Here is a 20,076-nt window from a genome sequence, read left to right on the forward strand (position 1 = left end):
GCAGGAGGCAGGGCCTGACAAGGACAGCTGTCTAGTCCTTCGGATGAGACGAAAAACCGAGGTCCCGTGTATATATTGGAATGCACGTAAAGATCCCCTGGCAGTCGGATTTCGATATAAGAGTAGGTGATAGGTGGCAAAATTTCCCTCATCGCACACTGTATGGCGTATGCCCATCTTTATTAGCCCAGTATAGGAGCAAAACAGTAGGACTTAAACCCCATTTCATTTCATTTTCATTTCATTTTCATTTCATTTCATTTACTTTGCATATGGCGTATCTAGTATTATAGGACTGACGGGGTTTCGATTGCCCGGTTATACGTCCAACCTCTTGGGTTTTCTCCGGGACCTCCGGTGTCCTCCCACTACTAAAGACCCCTACGCCCAAGCGAATTATTCAAATAAAATTGAACCATGTGTTAGTCCTGAAAAGCCTCCCTCTCTCTCTCTCTCTCTCTCTCTCTCTCTCTCATTTTAAACAATTGTAGGCCTACAAAAATATTTTTTTTTAGACATTAGATATGAAGTGTGTTTAGATTTTTTTAGGATTTTTTTTTGAGGGGGAGGGGGGTCTATTAATTATTTGAAAATAATATTATTTATACTTGAATCATGGTAATATATAAAATAGTAACAAAGAGTTTTGAGGGGTTCTTTTGTTCTTGGGGTTTTTATTTGGGGTATCATCTAATTGCTTATATTACCATTTCCCATGAAATGAAAAAAAAAATGAATGAAAATTATTTTTGTGAATGATAGTATGTTTAAATTATACAACCCGGGACAATGACAATATTATCATTATTCCAAATATATCCATATGTCGCAATAGATCCCACAACGTAGCTCTAATCAATGTTTGTTAATGTCGTGATTTTAAGTTAGGAGAGGGTGACGGCTGTCCTAAGTTAAAATTGATTTTAGGTAAAATTGTCCCTAAAATAGCTTTGTGAAACGCCACTATTTTAAGTTAAGATAGAATATTAACTTACAATATTATTTTAGTGGATTTTATCTAAAATGCTTAAAATCGTTTTGTGAAACACATCTACCTTAAGTTAGGATGGAATTTTAGTTTAAGATGATTTTAAGGAGATTGAAGTTTTTGTGAAACAGGGCCCAGGTACTTTAAAACCTTGACTGAGTTTGACCGTTAACAGTTTCTGGTTAGACTAAGTATAGGTAATTAGTTTGCTTGATACTTTTGAAAAAGGTAAATGGGTAATTAATTAATATTTGTCATCTGTTTATTTTCGGATTTCAGCAGGGGACATCAGCCTCTTTATTGGCTTGTTTTACATCGGACTTAGAGACTCAATTGAAACAAGTTTTTAAAACCAGTTGAACATATATTTCTATTATAATAATGTTTTTTAGGAGATTTTTATACAGTTATTCTGACAAATGCAGTCTTCATAAAGGTGGGAGTGTTAAGCAGTGTGCTTTGAGTGACCTTTTGCGAGGACAGCAACATTACGTCTAGTCTTCGTTGAATTGCATTTGACAAGAGTTCTTTTTGTTTCTCATTCTGTTTGAATGACCAGACACTCTTTCTTGCCAGTATCTTTCTTCCTATACCACTAATTTATAATGATGTGAAAACAGCCTGAAAAATCCCATGGAACTTTCTCAGATCAAACCCAGGACCTCCTGGCTAAATGAGCTAGCACCTTACACACTGAGCCAATACATTTCATTTAAAGTATTAATGTAATCATTTTCATATAATATGTAAGCTAAATCTATATATTGTTTTTATTTTGTATTTTCAGATTGAAGGAAGGTTGACATCAAAGGATGTTTTAGATCTTTTAAAATTTTCAAAGGTGATAATTTAATCAACTTGGTACATGTAACATACAAGGCTTTTTCCAGACCAGCCTATTTTGTTCCCAGGACAAGGCCAGCTCATTTCTGTGCTAACATTGATCTTTACAGAAAGATGTTTACAGGAAAAAAAATGAAAGCATGAGCTTGAAACAGTTTAATTAGTTTTAGATTATAAAGTGTGGTAGTATATCAATATTTGATTATTTTCTCAAAAACTGTGACTGTCAAAGGTCAGCATGCACTCACCTGACCTAATGGTAGCACAAGCCCTGCATGTATGGTATGCCACAAAAGCCTGTTTTAATAAAGTGAACATTATATTATGGTGTTACCCATGCCATGGTATAGTGAATGCTGTAATGAAGTCTTAACGTACATGTAACTCCCATATGATGTACGGGGGGGGGGTTGGATGGCTGAATGATTAGCGTGCGCGCTGTATCATAAAGTCTGTCATTCAGTCGACTGGTGTGGTTTCGAATCCCCGGTTGTATGTGGCAAGGAGTAGGGTCGCCTGTCCAACCTCGTGGGTTTTCTCCTGGTCCTCCGGTTTCCTCCCACTGCTAAAGACCCCTACATGCAAGCGAATTATGTAAATAAAATTAAACCATATGTTAGTCCCGAAATGACCTAGTTTGTGTCGAGTGGACGTTAAATCTCATTTCTCTCTCTCTCATATGATGTACATGTATTATAAATACTTCTGTAGAATTTCATATTGTATAAACATGCCTGACTAAATTTCAGTGACAGGAAGTGGCATGTAATCAAAGAATGAAATTAAAATTTGGCTATTTGAAATCATCGTAAGCCTGGATATAAGGAACCTGTCACAGACTTTGTCGAGTACAAATTATCACAATGTATATATATATATATATGTTATACAGTATGTTAATTTGTACCCGACAATGTCTGTGACACTGTGTCTGATGTTCGAGCTCGAGTACAAGGTGCCATACTTAATTTGATTGAAAAGTTTATTTCATCTGTTTTATATACTTTCTCACATTTCTGAGTCCTACATTATACTTGAGCCATGATGACATACAATCAATAACCAACACCTTGCATGCCACTGACTTTGGGTACATGGCATTTCACAACTCTCAATTGTAAATGTACTAATTATGATATAATCAAGAAGGGCTTTTCAATTCAGTAGAACAGACACTGAAAAGTAGATCCAACTATCGGTATTCACTTTAATGACATTTACTAGTATTGGACATTAATTGAAAGAAGTCATCATAAATCTTCAGTATCTAAAAAAAGAAAGTGATTAGTAATTTGTGCGGTATTGATTAATTATGTACCTAGACTGTCTACAGACCTTTACCTTTTTGGAATCTGTTTTCAGCCATTTCCAGTATCCTGTCAGAAGGGTTGGAAGATTGATAGCTTCTCTCATGGACATCGAGTCTGGTTTCATTTTCTCACTCAGCCCGATGGTCATCAAGTTCTCAACAATGTCAAAGTTTATGGAGCTTACAGTAAAGTCCGTGCTTCCTCACAGGTGAGCTAAATAATGGATTGCAAATGAGCGATCATGATTGAACTATAATCTTACCACACAACAGACAAAAAAGAAAAGATCTAATAATGGTATCTAATAGTTCAAGAGGACTGCCCCATACATGACAACAGCTTAAAGTCTCTAACTCCAGATCATCCAAAGTTTTCGTAATTGAAAACACGATTGTTTGTCAGTTAAAATCAATATTGATATTGTTATTTTACCAGGAAAAGATGGACTTCTGATATCAAATATTGAAGACAAAATAAACATTTTACCATTAGTACACGAATCTTGTACCATAAAGGGACTCGAAAAACGAGGCTAGACATATTCCACAAGTTATGTGAAACAGGGACATCATATTCTTATCTGGAGAGCATGTGCGATAAATACTATTATTAGACTGAAATATCCAGACGCTAGAGATTGCCATTCGATTGAGACGTCCAGCGTATTTAGCCAAACATAACGTGATTTGAAATGAGAGTAAAAATACATTCATATTACATTATTATATGCGTTGCGACCCATTTGTGTCAATTTCTAAGTCCCAAATATTAGTGATTTAGCGCCCTTAATAGAAACCGAAATGTGTTTTAATTACTGTTTTGAATAAACCAACTTTATTTGACCAACTTCTTGGAAGATTCAAAACCATCATTCTCTTGATTTGATCATACTTTTAATGTTTATAGCCTACAATTTCACTGTGGTATTATTTGGCTTGTATGTGCGTTTGTCTTCTGTTTATCTATGAGGGGGGTTAAATGACCGAATGGTTAGCATGTGCGGGTTGCATCATAAGGTCTATCATTGAATCAGGTGGTGTGGTTTCGATTCACCACTTGTACGTGACAAGAAGTAGGGTTGCCTGTCCACCCTCGTGGGTTTTCTCTGGGTCCCCTGGTTTCCCCTCACTGCTAAAGACACCTACAAGCAAGCGAATTAATGAAATAAAATTGAACCAGTCCCGAAATGACCTAGTTTGTGTCGAGACGTTAACACCCATCTCCCTCTCTCTCTCTCCCCCTCTCTCCCTCTCTCTCTCTCTCTCTCTCTCTCTCAATCATTGTAAAATCAATACTGTTGAAATAATTCTATAATAATAAATTTCTTTCTGTTAGTAGTAAAATTTAATGGAACAAATATGCAATTTTTTTCCAGTTTGTTCTTCAGTTGTTAAAAGACATTTCTTTAACTTGTGAATGGAAACCTGGCGTCATAGCAACGTCCTTCGTCCTCACCTCAACAACGCCGCAAGAAACTCCAACCAAATCCAGAACAACGCCTCATGTACATCATGATATTATCAAGGAAGAAAAGGTTTATCGTAAATCAACATGGCTAAATCAGCCATCTTGGGAGTCACTTGTTACACAGACAGTCACCGAAGAATACAGTCGGTAAGTTTATTGGTATAATGGAGGTAAACCTAGTAAATTTTCTTTCAAAATTCGGCATGCTAGAAATGCTATATGGTAATAGACTAAAAACACACTTGTCAAACCTTGTGTACATGTCGCTAAAATATTCAGTGACTCTAACCTGGGAGATGCCGTACAAGTCAGAAGTTTGCCTAAAATAGCAAATCCGACAATATTCAGTAGCTGAACTGCATTTGAAATAGTTAACTGAATATGTTAAGTGTTGATCTGAAATAGTTAACTGAAGATTAAATGTTGATCTGAAATAATTAACTGAAGATTAAATGTTGATCTGAAATGATTAACTGAAGATTAATCATTGATCTGAAATGATTTAATTAGTGTTGATCTAAAATTGTTAACTGAATAAAGGAGTCTAACCAGTGATGGGATTTCAAAATTTTAGTTGTCGGACATTTTCTTCCCGAAAATAAAGGGACATAACTCTTATCATTATTTAAGCAGGCGTTTTCAAACCACAATTAAGAATCACGTGTCAACAAAATATTCAAATTCATACGCAATAAAAAAAGTAGGTGCACCTCGTTATTTTTCACATTTAATTCCCGTATGGTATTCAAATTTATGTCAATAATATTCCTACAAAATTACATGACAGTATAGAATGAAAGCGTGCCGACTACTGCCCATCCGTACCGGTTTCAAATTCCCCCAAATTTACCGTATTTTTCGGGTCATAAGTTGATACATTTTTCAGCGAAGTCCGGCATTCGTCCTATACTCTGTTTCGATTTATATACGGAAGGTAAAATAATTGACCGTAAACGGTAGTAAACATTGCTCTATAATACAACGAGCGAGTGACACCAAGTGCTAAAAAATCCCATTCGACTCGAAGCATGTGCTATCGTCTAAAACAATTACCGTAACTACTTACGTTATTCCAATCAAAATATTCGTCAACATGTTTTAGCGTGTTTATTTATTTATTTAAAAACATAAACCCCATTCAAAATATGATCATAAATCCGACAATATGCCATCAAAATAGAATCTTTTCTCCCGACAACAGACGTATTAGATTCGGCACGTTTACACCTCTTAATTCCACGTGTCTCGCGAGATTTCTACTTTCATTTTGCGTGTGTGTGAAATAGCTTTATTTAACTTCGGCTTCCTTCCACTGAAGAAATATCACAGACAAGTTATCAGACACAATGTATATTGATTTGGGGTGTTATATACTATCAGGATATGTGACATATATGACTACAGCCAACATCAAGGAGATTAAAACGTGAGACAATAAAGAAATCAAGGATTAATCACATAGATTAAGTTTATTGGATTGATATATAGCCTGACAAAGGAGAAGCAATGACTTCTGTTCAGGATTGAATTGATGAATTGTCCGACAAAGAATTAAGTCAGTCAATCAAGGTAGATTAAGTACGTAGTTAATCAAGGTATGTGTATAGACCGTATAAAACGATAAATACGTTGATCACTTAATTACCTAATCAATCCAGCCTATTATCAACGATAATCGGGTTGAGTGGTAGTTGTACACTCAGTACACTATATTAATTTAGGAATTTTGAATATTATTTACCATGTCTTGATGTCCGATTCGGCATATTCCTGGTCGGACAATTTACGACGTTTGGAAAATAGCGTCGGACATGTCCGGAATATACGGGAAAATCCCATCACTGAATCTGTCTTGAAATAATGAACTGAAGATTTAGTGTTGATCTGAAATAGTTAACTGAAGATAAGTATTGATAAGTTAGTAATCTAACCAAATGTATTTCTAATCTGTATATTTTCATCAAGAAGGGATAACTAATTGCCCTATGTCTATTTTAGTAGCTGAAAAAAAAAAGAGAAAAGTTTAAGAATTGGGATGAAGAGAAAATGATAAATTGATGTTGCATCTGGGAAAAATTTATTTCAAATTTGAAATAAAAATTCTATTAAAGTACAACAAATTCAGTGTTCAGTACTCACTCCCTGAATATTAATTTACATCTATATCTTTGTTAATACATTACAGGTATTCTAATCGTGAAGAGAATGGATGCTGTTGGTTGTTACAAATAAATGAAGCTGGACAGAAATGGACATTTTATCTCGCTCAGCCTGTAGAAGGTTGGTTTGGTCGGTATCGTTTATAATGAGTTATCTCCCCTCTCTGTTTATAGCACATGGCATGGATGGTTATGGGGGTAACGTAGACGGTATCTTTATTATATTATTTATTTCTTTAAGAAACTGTGTAGGGGATTGATTATTGGTTTATTGGCTTCAAAACTGATTCTTACATTCGATAAAAGGAAGGATTACATCATTTTAAATAGGTGTACTTTTTTTATTGAAATATATTGCCATTGATATCGGTAATGCACAAATTAAGATGTGAAATGAAGCCTTTTTATTAACTATGTGCATATTTGAATATTTTCTTGCATCAAAATTTTTGAGTACATACTGGTAATTGCTTATTTGCTTGAATACGGTACGCTGATGAAGACTAGAGACATGATTTGGACAAACCAATGTAACAATCATTATTGTAATTATATAACAAAATTATAAATATTCACTCACAAACAGTAGCAATATTTTAAATGCTTAACTATTTCTTGATTCTATCTGAATATAACACCTGTTTGGAATGTTAGGGAATGTCTGTACGGGGAAAAACAACTGTTTTTTCATTTTAATGATATCAGATTTGTATTTAAAGAAGCTATTTTAATGCCTATCTATATTTATTTTTTGTTTGACTCTGGATATTTACTTTTTTTACTTCTTATATTATCTTATTTGTCATTTAAATTATTCTCTTTATTATATATTTCTAAAGGAAATCAATCAAAACAGAAACATTTTCCATTTAAAGTGTCAAGTTATGTTTGATTCTGTATAGAGTTTGATGTATATTAGGCCGTACTAAATGAATACTCTGGTTCTCAGTCTAGCAACAAAAGCACAGATTACTAGATAAAGTTTGCAGGATAATTATCATATGCAAAAGAATGGTCTGAAAATATCTCGAGGACTTAAATTGAAGGATCAGCGATCGCCATTTCCTGAAAAAAATAGTCAATTCATCATTGTCCATAATCGCATATCGCCATTTATAATTATTAATCTTATTTATTGGTTTTGTGTACATGATAGCTGAGCTTGCTGGACACTTTCAAATTCAACTGGGAATGTCTAATATAAATGCCTCACCTCAGTTCAAGAAATGCAAACATGTCATACGACCCTGTTAAAACAATTTCTTTATGTGGCCTAATTACATGTATAAGTAGGGACATGCTACAGTCATATTATTATCTATGTTAAACTTAATAGAATTAAGATTTTTAATAAAAAGTTTAGCCAAGTTTATTTTGGATATGATACATTATAAACAAAATTTAATGACATTTATTTTCTTAATGAGAATGAAAATAACGGAGAAGTACTCTTCAATGTAATATAATATGTACTATTTTAGAACTGATGTTTTTCTGAAAGTAATTTCCTTTTTTATTTTTTATTTTTACTTAACAGAAACTGACCAATGTATGTTATCAATCATCAGCCATTGTGGACAAGAAGATGAAACAAAATCAAGCAGTTATTCTGCTAGAAATTTATCAGCATTAGAGGAATATTTAATTAATCGAAAACTTGTGGGAACACCGCTATCAACACTCACAATGCCAAGTCCAGCTCAAATAGAAACTAAGTCAGAGCCAAACGGCTCTGTCGATCAAATTGACGGGACAAAACGAAATCCAACACGTTTTCTCACGCGTGTTCGTTCTTTCATGTCAGGAAACTCGGGAAAACTTTTAGAACTGCAAAAATCAGAGTTAAAACGATACAATTCTATATTACGATATCGTTCATCTAGTTTACAGCGAGATGAGGGAAGTAGCAGCGTGAAAAAAAAAGAGCCTTTAGTGAGAAGCAGTAGTAATGAATCTAGTCAAGACCGCGATGATCTAGCCACCAATATAAGTAGAACAGATCAAGCAGACGTAGATAGTAATGTATCAGCCAGTGAAACAGATGGATCTCAAACTAAATCTATTCCTTTGACTAGATCACCATCAGGTATTAAAATATATACCGTTTCTGGATTTTTCAAACTTGTTAACAAATCAAAATGATTGTAATGGATGACATTAATGCTAACACAAATATTTGAATTTAATTAGTTTTTGATATTATTTATTATTCGATTACAAATTTATTGAAATCAACAAATGTTAATATAAATACACAGATAATGAAATATATTACTTTCAGGGATTCACAATTTCTAGAAATCTAAAAATATGCCAAAAACAATCAAAGCATGGACCATTTGAATTGAATGAAATATTTGAATATGCAGTGATTATTCAAATGACAAAATAAGTATTCAGTTTGATGATAACACTGAATTTATTACCTATATTACCACAACTTTTCTTAAATCCCAATTCATTTGATTTATCACAACATTTAAATATATTCATTGTCAAATGAAAATTCATAATAATACTGTAATGGGTTTTAAGTGTTGTGTTTATTAATTCATTACAGATCCAAGCGAAAGTCAGTATAAAACATTAGCTAATTTTGCTGCAGGAGAGATAATGGCTGAAGCGTTGAAAGCCTCTAATATAGAACTAGATAAATCTGTTGAAGAACAAGCTGAATCATCTAATGGTTGGGTGTAAGTATTTAATACCTCATTATAATTATTTATAAACCTATAGCGCTAAATCTCTTTGATATGTGAGGTATATTCTATGCCCGAAATAACTTGCAGTATGAAAGTTGGGGGCCACTCTGAATATATACAGGGGAATTTGGTTTTATTCTTCTAGAAATGTTTCTTTAAACCTGTTACAGGTTATTCTTCCGGGTAGGTTTTTATTTTCCATAAGAAAACATGAAATAAGGTTTTTCTTACTGGAATTCTGGGATATTCTAATTTTACATACATGTAAACATAGGCGGTTTATAAGTCCTCGACTTTGGTTATGCTGGGGAAGAAAGACTTCAGAAAAAACCTTGAAAGAAAAACCTTGGCCTGTCAATCTCAGTTTTTCTTTTTCTCAGATTATTTTCTTCTGTCTTTCTTTCCCCAGCATAACCTCAGTCTCATGCTTTATCCTACACCTAATGGTTGGGTGTAAGTATTTATATAATCATCTAATGGTTTAGATGTAAGTATTTAATGCTTCATTATAATCATCTAATGGGTTTAAGTATTAAATACCTTATCATAATCATTTTATGTTTGGGTGTAAGTATTTAATACCTCATTAATAGCCATCTAATGGTTGGCTCTATGTATTTAATACTCATTTATATTCCTCTAATACCTCCTTATAATCATCCGATGGTTGGGTGTAAGTATTTAATACCTTATAATCGTCTAATGGTTGGGTGTACATGTATTTAATATCCGATTATAATCATCTAGAATTTGGGAGTAAGTATTTAATACCTCATTATAATCATCTAATTGTTGGGTGTAAGTATTTGATACCTCATTATAATCATCTAATGTTTGAGTATGAGTATTTTTATACCTCATTATGATCATCTAATGGCTAGGTGTAAGTATTTAGTACCTCATAATAATGATCTAAGTATTTATAATCAATACCTCATTGTAATCATCTAATGGCATTATAATCGGCTAATGGTTGGGTGTAAGTATTAGATATCAAATTATAGTCATCTAATTGTTTGGTGCAACTATTTGATAACTCATTTTAATCACCTAGGGGTTGGGTGTAAGTATTAAATACCTCACCCATAATCATCCTCCATTTCTATCATTCAAACAGGATATAACATATTGTTATTCCGAATGATTTTAGTCTGTACTCGGTTCAGGGAGAATTGTTTATGTATTTACTTTCAATGATTTGAAATACTAAAGCACACAGTGTGATGGTATACTATAAGTCAGGATCACTGACTTTAACCATAGTTGAAATATCTGACACAACTTTTAGAGTTATAAATCTGTTTTTATACTATAATTTTTTACATACAGATTTACTGGTATAGAGAATGATATTGTTATGTTAAAGAAAGTTTTTAAAGAACCCTGTACAGTTCAGTGGTAAGTACTGACAACATTACTCCATCTAAACATGCAAAAGATTGAAAGAAAGGAATAGATGGGCATGAGGTTGGGCTAAGAGGAAAAAATAGCATTTTGGAAATTTGCATAATAATGTAGTCACGTGACGTCATGGTGGCCATTTTGGATTTCTCATTTTTCACTAAAGCTAACACGAAAACGAATTTTTCTCAATGAAATACTTATGAGATATTGTTTTTTTCATTAGATATATAAATTGAACAAAAATATCAATAGCAGCCATGAGCAATGCCACCACGAACACGCGTATCACGTCTCCCGCTGTCATCACCACGTGCAGATTGCAATACCTTGTTTTCACTTTCACTTTCACTTTCATCCCCAAGTCTCATATCATTATCAATATAGTCAGTCAATAGATCTACACGTTCGGGACTCAGGAATACCAATCACTGTCCTTACTACTATCATTATCAAGTAACGAATTATGTGTATCACCCGCCTCGAAATTGTCCACGTGTTGGTCCGCAAGACGTCATTCACGACTTCATCGAGAGTGCATTGTCTACGTTCAAGTACGTTGTCACTATGCACTCCGCCATTTTACGGTTTGCCGCTTTGAAACACGTGGAAATATGTTATAGTGTATAGAAAATACAATAGATGGCACTTGCAGTTACGGTACTAATTTTAGCGAGGGCTTTACTGAGTACACGGTAATACCGGGTACGTGTATTTTAATGACATTTTATAAAACCCGGTACTACCGGTTAGACGCAATGAAAGGGTTAAACAGCGTTATAATCCAATCTAGTTGAAATTTATCTAGCTGACTTTGCAGAAACTTGCGAATTTTTTAACACAGAAAGTCATTATCTGATCTACTTTAGATTTATGTTCTTATTTTCGATTATTGCGATGAATAACAATTACACCAATGCCTGACAACTACTTGTAGATTTATTTCCATTGACTATAACACAAAATCTTGTCAACACATAATTTATATTATAAAGATTTTGCTTTTTATTTACTTAAAAATTCATAGCGTGATATAACTAATAGACGGCTCTGACGACTGTGGTCTGTGTTTCATTGCCTGGCAACCTGTTACTGTTCTGTTTGAATATGTGTATTTTTGTAAAATGTTTTGCCAATTATTTTATTCTTTATCTAGTTATATGGGTAAAGGTTTAATTCAAGCTCCACCTAAAATAGTCTGGGAGAATCTAAAAAATCCACGAACAAGATTTACATATGATGAGACTTTAAAGGTATGTTAATGAATGGTATTGTAGATATTGTTCATCTTTCACAATATGTTATATCATTGTCCAGGTAACTGTAGTGCACTGGAAATAGAAAATATGGTTTAATATTTAAAGGAGATTTGCCAAATTTGGTGACCTTTTTTTTAAACTATTCATTTCAGACTCTACAAGGAAAATAAGAGGTATATCTCCTGACCTGTAAATTTGTTTTCAAAATATTACTTTGTTGGGGTCTTTTTGGGGGTGGGGGGTTATTGAAACAATATTTTTATTTGGGATATCTGAATTCAGGATATTACCTTTTTCATAAGGTATCGACTGGTTCTGACACAAATCTCTGTTGTTGAATGAGTGTAGGTTAGCATACAAATGAAGAAACGTTTTGGTATGCTATAAATGTTTAGTGTCCACCAAAAGCAGCACCTCCACATGTATGATAGCTCTGTATTGTAACATGAATAAAAAGCATTATTTTTCAGGACTAACACTGTTTTCATGCTATATAATTCATGAATATTTTTTGTTGCTGTTTGTTACATGTTGCTGATAGGAAAAGATCAAGTTGGAATTAATTTTTTAATGTATTTTAATTTCAGAAAGTCGATATTTTAGAAAAAATCTCTGATAGAATGAAAATAGGTATGTATAGATACAGTTTCTGTAGGATCAGTGTGACTGCTCATATATGACTCATAGGTTAAAACTCACAAATAAATCATTTGTGCATGACAAAAGGATCGAATTATCACCGCTTTGTGGTTGAACACAATAGAACACAATTATGTTTTAACAGTTTATCAGTGTAAAAATACTTGTTTTTCGCAACAATTTATCAGTGTAATAATACTTGTTTTTATCAACAATCTATCAGTGTAATAATATCTGTTTTTATCAACAGTTTATCAGTATCATGAAGTACAACAGTTATTACGTAAAGATTGTTGTGAGATGTGTGTTTTACAGAGTGAGAGAAAAGACAGTGAAAAGTATACTCTCTCATATCAAACTATAGATTATAAACCAACTGAACCTTCAAGTGAATCATGTATTAAACCTACGGTATGTATCAATAACATTATGGTTTTCATCAGATTACACTTTAAAGGAGAACTTCAACCCTTGCAATTGTTTATTCATGTCTTTTACTGAAATATATAGTTTCTATCATTCACAACCCAATGTACAAATTGGTTTGTATTTAATTAACATGGATGATGACTGTGATGTAGGGGGAATCTTTATGGCTCAAGTTCTCCTTTAATTTATAAAGTATCATGTCTGTGACATTACAGGGGAATCTCGATGGCATGAGTTCTCCTTTAGTTACCAACTTATGATGGCTGTTTTTTTATAGGGAAATCCGAATTGCAGCATATTTCATGATTTTTATGCACCAGTGTTTAAAGATACATTAGTTAAGAGTTTAATAAAGAGTTGGTCATTCTTGCTATAATAATTCAAAAATAGATGATAAAAAAAGAAAATATTGAAAATTTCATTCAAATTACTTCATTCTCAGCCAAGTTATCATTGTTTGTAGTTTTGACAAGATGTGTGCACAGTGGTAACCTGGGCACTGGTATAATCGGGACTTAGCCTCGCTTTCCCATTTTTAAATTAAATTTTTAAATGGCAAACTGTTTTAATCTAGTTAAAATCTAGAGTATCTGATGCCATCGAGAGTCGATTATGGTCTTGTTTTGTTAATAAATGTCTAATTAATAATAATTTAGATAACATTTCAGGCCTAAAGAAAGACCTGCAATATACTGATTTAGCTCTTGCATAATGTATGTTTAAGGCCCAAATTCAATTATATAAAGCACTATCATAAGCTGGAAAATGTCCCCAAACTTTATAGTTCATTTGAGTTTGTATGGATTTGTGTTAAGAAAAACTTAAAGACACTTTGTTTTTCTTGAAAATGTATTTTGTTGATGGCCTATAGTGTCTAATTGTGGAATTTAAACTAAAACAAATAGAATTGGTGCATTTTTTATTTCTGTTTTAATTTTGTTATTAATGTAATTATCATTTTCATATTGTGTAGTATTTATTGGTATATTTTCTAGTTATTACCGAGTGGTTGGATCATAGAACCAGCAAGAAAAGATAAAAGAGTTTATTCTATTGTAACATACTTGATGCAGGTTAGTTTGTGTACTGTACAAACTTCATTTAGGGAATTTCATTGTTAAACTGTTTGATTGACTTGATAATCGTGACGATCACTTAAAACAATGACTTTATAGATATGATTATCTAGGTACCTATATAGTATAGAGAGAGCGAAATGGTTTTTATGTCCTCTCAACACGAACTAGGTCATTTTGAGACTAAAATATGAGACAATTTCATTTCATTAATTCACTTGCGCTTATGAGCGTCTTTAGCAGTGAGAGGAAACTGGATGACCCGGAGAAAACCCACTATGTTAGGCAGACAACCTCCTTACCCCTTATCACATACATGTCTGCAGACTTGAAATCCTGCCACTTGACTCAATGGTAGACGTTATAATTTATGTGCATGTGATGTACAGAAATATTATAACCTTGACACTTTTTATCATTATGTACTTCTTTACTCTTTTCAGATGGATTTTGGTCCAAGGAAAGCAAATTCAGATAAATTTCCATTTGAAGATATGATCAGTAAACAACCATTGGCTATTTTTCACCTTCAACAGTATTTACAACCAGCTGTCATGTTAGCGCGACAAGTTACTATCTAGTTAAAAGTATTCATATTGTTTACATTGTAAACAAGCTTTATTATTCTTTGTTGAGGCACCATTTTGTTTGCCCAGAAGGAACGTAGATAAACTGGTTATTATTTCCAGTTGATTCTAATAAACATTTAAGAAGTGTTGTCATTGGTTCAGAGTTCAGACAAATGCAAGCTTTATTTTGATTGATGAACTTCTGGATGATTTTATCATTAAGATTCATCATCATTATTAGGCCAATAATTTGTGAGATCCAAAAGAAAATCTGCGGATTGGTTGATATCATTTGTCATATGACACCTTTCTTTTTTCTGTGATATATTATGTCATTATCCTCGTTTTCCACCTATATTTTTGCTACTTTTTAATTTTTTAGAAAGTGCGTTCAGTTTTCCGTCTTCCTTGTTTCATATATGTTAAAGTGTGTTCACTGTATTTTCACATTTTGTCAGTAGAATTATTAACAGAAAATAATGGGCCAATAGTGGCCTCTCTTAACAATAAGTAAAACTAGATTTTAGATGATGGTTATAAGTTCCATACATGTATACCAATATACACACCATTTGATATTAGATGCTATTGTATTTAGGATCTTTAAATTCCATTGTTTTTGTCCCCCACCTTTCGAAGAAAGCAGTGGACTATTAAAATGGGTCTGTTCATCTGCCTGTCAACTTTTTAAGACACAATAACTCTTCTTCTAATTGAGCTAGAATGTACAAACTTGGTGTAGGTGTTTATTAGGTGAATGCTTTGATGAAGCTTAAAGATGAGCATTTTTGCTTAGGGTAAGCAGAGATAAGCAATTTGATTGATGGAGACTTTGTAGCTCGATAACTTTGATTCTAATTGAGTGAGAGTTGTGAAACTTTGTGTATGTTTCCTTACATCAGTACCTTGACTAAGTTACATAATGATCATTTTCTGCTAAGCGTTAGCCGAGAGGTAAGCAATTTGATTGGTTGAGACTTTGGAGGTCAATAACTTTTATTCTAACTGATGGAGAGTGATGAAACTTTGTGTATAGTTTCAAAACCAGGTACTTCAGAACCTTGATAGAGTTTGGTCGTGAACATTTTATGCTTAGACCAAGTATAGTTAATCAGTTTGATTACACAATACTTTTCAAAAAGATAAAATTAAAAGTGTAATTAATTAATATGTGTCATCTATTTATTTTGGGATTGCGGCAGGGGACATCAGCCTTACTGTTTGCTTGTTATTATTCTTTTAAATGTCAACATTATTATAGTCGTTCATTATCATTCTTATAGTACTACTGTCTATCATTACCATTCTTAATAGTTCTGCTGTCTATCATTCTCATAGTACTACTGTCTATCATTAATACTCCCACTACTACTCTCTATTAATCATCTTATCAGACACTATAAATCATTATTAGCATTACTACAAACTATCAACCATTACTTTTATTACAACTTTCTATCAATCATTTTTATGACTATCCTCTTTTTATTATATATACTACAAACCACTGTCTATTAATCATTATTATCATTACTACTACTTTCTGTCTATTATTTGCATTACTACTTTCTATCAATCATTTCCATATTAGTTATCCTTACTTCTGCTCATCCCCTATTTATTATTACCATTACTATTACTATCATCTATTATTTTCATTACCTGTCTACTACTGTCTATCACATATTATTTTATTATTCCTATGTTTATTGGTATTATTCCTACAGCTTGACATTTGTAATAATTATCATAACATTGTTGTTATTATTTCCTTTGTTGATCTACCTAATGTCTGTCCTCCAGTATGGCCACTATCAGTATACAAGTATTTATTTTTGTCAGACATTAGCTTCATGGATATTATTATGATGGCTGTTTTGCAACCTTCATGACAGTATTTTTTGTGTCAACAATAGCTTATCATGACAGTTCTTTTGTTTTAATAAATATTTATGATTATGTGATTTTATGCTGTATGATCTTTCTTTTGTTTTAAAATAATACTCAACTTTTATAACTTTCTATGAGTCAATTTATATTTAGTTTACAATTGATGTAATGTATGAAATGTTATTAAGGATTATTATTTTAACATAGTTTTAAACATTGGAATTGAGTGTAATTGGATTTGTTTATTTTGTGAATATATTTAAAGCTTGCTGATTGACATTTGCATTTTTCAGACAATTAACTAAAATGTACTCAAACTGATTATTTAACATTTAAAATTGTAATCAAGAAAACCAAATCACAATATCAATGGTAGAGCTGTCTTGTCTGACCATATAAGCCTTCATATCATATTATACAGGATGCTGTTTGTTATCAAATTTTCAGTAAGTACTGAATGGAATTGAACCATTTTTGGACTGATATTATGTTTAAAGATTCAACTTTCACAATATTTTAGTTAACAAGGGATTAAAAATCCCTCAAATGACAATCACAGACTTTAATTATGTTTTCCAAACAATTTTTAAAAGCAAAATTTAAGATTTATTTAAGAAATCATTAGAGAATTTAATTTTAATGTGTGGAGTTTTCAAATCCCTAGTCATGTACCGGTAGTTGTTTTTTGTTTTGATGTTTTTTGTTTGGTTTTACGTGGGTAATATTCTTTGTCTTTATTTTACTAAAAATTGTATTTTAAGTTATTTGTATGTAATGGTAACACAGAGTAAAATGATAAGACATTATAGATATAATTGTTTTATTAAAGAAGTTTGAAGCTTTCACAGGATGATTACCAGGGTTATTATTAAAAGGATATAGAAAGTAACTATCGTTGGAAAGATAGTTCTTTTTTTTTTATTCTAAGGGTAATAGTAATATTCCATAGTTTATAATGGATTTGAATCTGCTGTTAGAAAGTTTAGTACCATTGTTAAATCTCTACTACGTCCGCTTATATTGTTACTGCTTCAACTCAAACAAATATAGTCTGGACAAATTAACACCCAAATGTATACATTTTTTTGAAAAATGACCGTCACCTTGGATATGGATTGAAACTTTTCCAGTAAGTGAACACAAAGTTACTATATGTACAATAGATGCTATGTTGTTCAGACTATTGTTTGCTGTACTTGAAGCAAAGACCGTATGGTAAAATAGGGTAAAATAATTAGAACTACCTTTGTTTTGTTTTTGTATAAAAGAAATTGTTAGATATTTGCCTCCAGCTTATCAATATACCTCTACAAACAGTGTCCGAAGACATACTTCAGTGCAATCATAGCCACTAACCTACAGTATTATTTTTAAAAATTTGATTATTAAAGATGCATTATGTAAGAGCTAATTCTGCCTATTGCAGGTCGTCTAGCTACAAATGTTATGAGACATTTATTCACATGACAAGCCCATAATCAACTCTCCAGGTGAGAGAGAGAGAGAGAAATGGGGTTTAAGTCCACTCGACACAAACTAGGTCATTTCGGGACTAAACTCTCTAGCTAATCAGATGGCTAAGATATTGAGTGGATTAGACAATGTCAACCATATTATCATTGAAGGCTCAATACCACTCTTGTTGTAACTGAATAGTATGTCCCAATCTTTATTCTGGTCAACAAATTGTACTATTTTAGAATATTTCAATTAATTGATGATACAAATTTCATCTTAACACACCTTATTTAAAATTTTTGAAAAATTCAACATAATGGTTTGAAACGTCTAACGTAAACCTTTTCAAATGAAACTTCAATTTAAAAATATTTTCGAGCCCTCTGGACAAGTAAAATTGGATGTAATGGATAATTTACACAACAGGTAGGACACTTAAACATCTAGTACTTAGATAGAGATATTATTTATTTTCTGGAGCTTTCAAGCCAGTAAGAGTGTTATTGTCCATTTAAGCATTAAAATGGACGGCACTCACAGAGACTGTTGTTTGAAAGACTAAAAATTAAGACTCTTTGTTTTATTATTCTAGCACTGGTAATCATAATCATTACTATTGTCAAAACTTCAAAATTCGATCAAGAAAGGCCAGATGTTGATCTCTTATATAATGCATATTTAACAACTCTTACAACTAGAAAATCCTTGAAAATGGCCCATTGTCTAGACTGACCAAAGTATACATGGTAACTAAATGAATATACCTAAGGCAGATATATTTGACTATGACAAAACAAAGAATGTAGATATGATGTTAATTGTTATTAAGGTTACTGCTGTTTATAGAAACCCAAGAAAGTTGGACATTTTTTGTAAAATATTGATTATGTAGAGTGAATAGATTAAGTGCCTTATTTTATTTCAATGAGACACACATGTATGATTATATGATATATTCTGGGTTGAAAAACTTGATAAACTGTCTCTGCTTTAACTTTGACCCATGTTACATTGTAATATCAAGTATTAAATCAGTGGAGTCTACCATGTTCATTTAATTTCTTATGTTTTTAATATGCTTATATAATATCTAAAGAAGCTATAATACTGTTGACTAAATCTTTAAGTATTATGGTATGTTATATTCTCTTAATCTTATATCAATCCTGATCATTTAATCAACAGAATGCTATAGTCTTTTCTGCTCAAAAGTAATAAATGAACAATATATACATGTAATACTTTGCTGGATAGTGTTTACAATTTCCAATTCAGATCAATGTTAGCCATTTCTTCTAAGAAAATTGTATCTTTTCTATGATGTAAAAAAAGAATTATTTTATATTTATAGCTTCCTGCATTAAATATTATTTTTCAAATGAGTTGTGTTTGTCGTGTATCTTGAAGTGGGATTTGTACTTTAAACGTTACCAATTTAAAAATTTTGTCAGAAGACTAATTTTCCTGTGGATGTATATTGTCGTCGCCCCCATCCGCCTGTCTGTAATCACTTTAAGGACACTATACCGGTCACAATTTTTATCTGATTTTGACGAAACTTGAAATATAGATTTATATCCCAAAGATCTTGGTTCCTTTCGATATCGGCATGTATTGGACCGTAGCTTCATGAATTATGGTCCCCGATTGTTTGAAAAATCACGTTTTTAGCATGTGGACACTCTAGGGGGCACAATTTTAATGAAACTTGAAATGTATGTATATTACCCAAAGATCTTGGTTCCTTTTTTTTTTTTAGCTTGTTCTCTATCTCTACCTCTTGCAAAATGTGAGTGTTTCTTGCCTGGCAACCGCTGGTTAACATAGCAATATCCCATAGCAACTATAAATTTAACTGTATTTATTGTGTGATAAATTAAAATTTT

General features: G+C 32.3%; 1 protein-coding gene across 2 annotated transcripts in view; it reads left to right on the forward strand.

Annotated features, from left to right (window-relative positions):
- The window catches only part of LOC126822503 (uncharacterized), a 33,847-nt gene extending 14,275 nt beyond the window's left edge, over positions 1-19,572 (forward strand). The window contains exons 2-13 of one of the 2 annotated variants that reach the window (XM_050551441.1): positions 1,776-1,829; positions 3,194-3,349; positions 4,517-4,755; positions 6,794-6,897; positions 8,305-8,853; positions 9,328-9,460; positions 10,799-10,867; positions 12,027-12,123; positions 12,717-12,759; positions 13,019-13,179; positions 14,193-14,270; positions 14,717-19,572. In XM_050551441.1, coding sequence (XP_050407398.1) covers positions 1,776-1,829; positions 3,194-3,349; positions 4,517-4,755; positions 6,794-6,897; positions 8,305-8,853; positions 9,328-9,460; positions 10,799-10,867; positions 12,027-12,123; positions 12,717-12,759; positions 13,019-13,179; positions 14,193-14,270; positions 14,717-14,854 — 1,821 coding nt within the window. In that variant the 3' untranslated portion in view covers positions 14,855-19,572. The remainder of the gene's footprint in view (positions 1-1,775; positions 1,830-3,193; positions 3,350-4,516; positions 4,756-6,793; positions 6,898-8,304; positions 8,854-9,327; positions 9,461-10,798; positions 10,868-12,026; positions 12,124-12,716; positions 12,760-13,018; positions 13,180-14,192; positions 14,271-14,716) is intronic. The other variant, XM_050551442.1, reaches the window with a different exon arrangement.
- Positions 19,573-20,076: the final 504 nt, after the last annotated feature.

Source organism: Patella vulgata, chromosome 5 (assembly GCF_932274485.2).
Source record: "Patella vulgata chromosome 5, xgPatVulg1.2, whole genome shotgun sequence".
In the NCBI taxonomy this organism is placed as follows: domain Eukaryota; kingdom Metazoa; phylum Mollusca; class Gastropoda; family Patellidae; genus Patella; species Patella vulgata.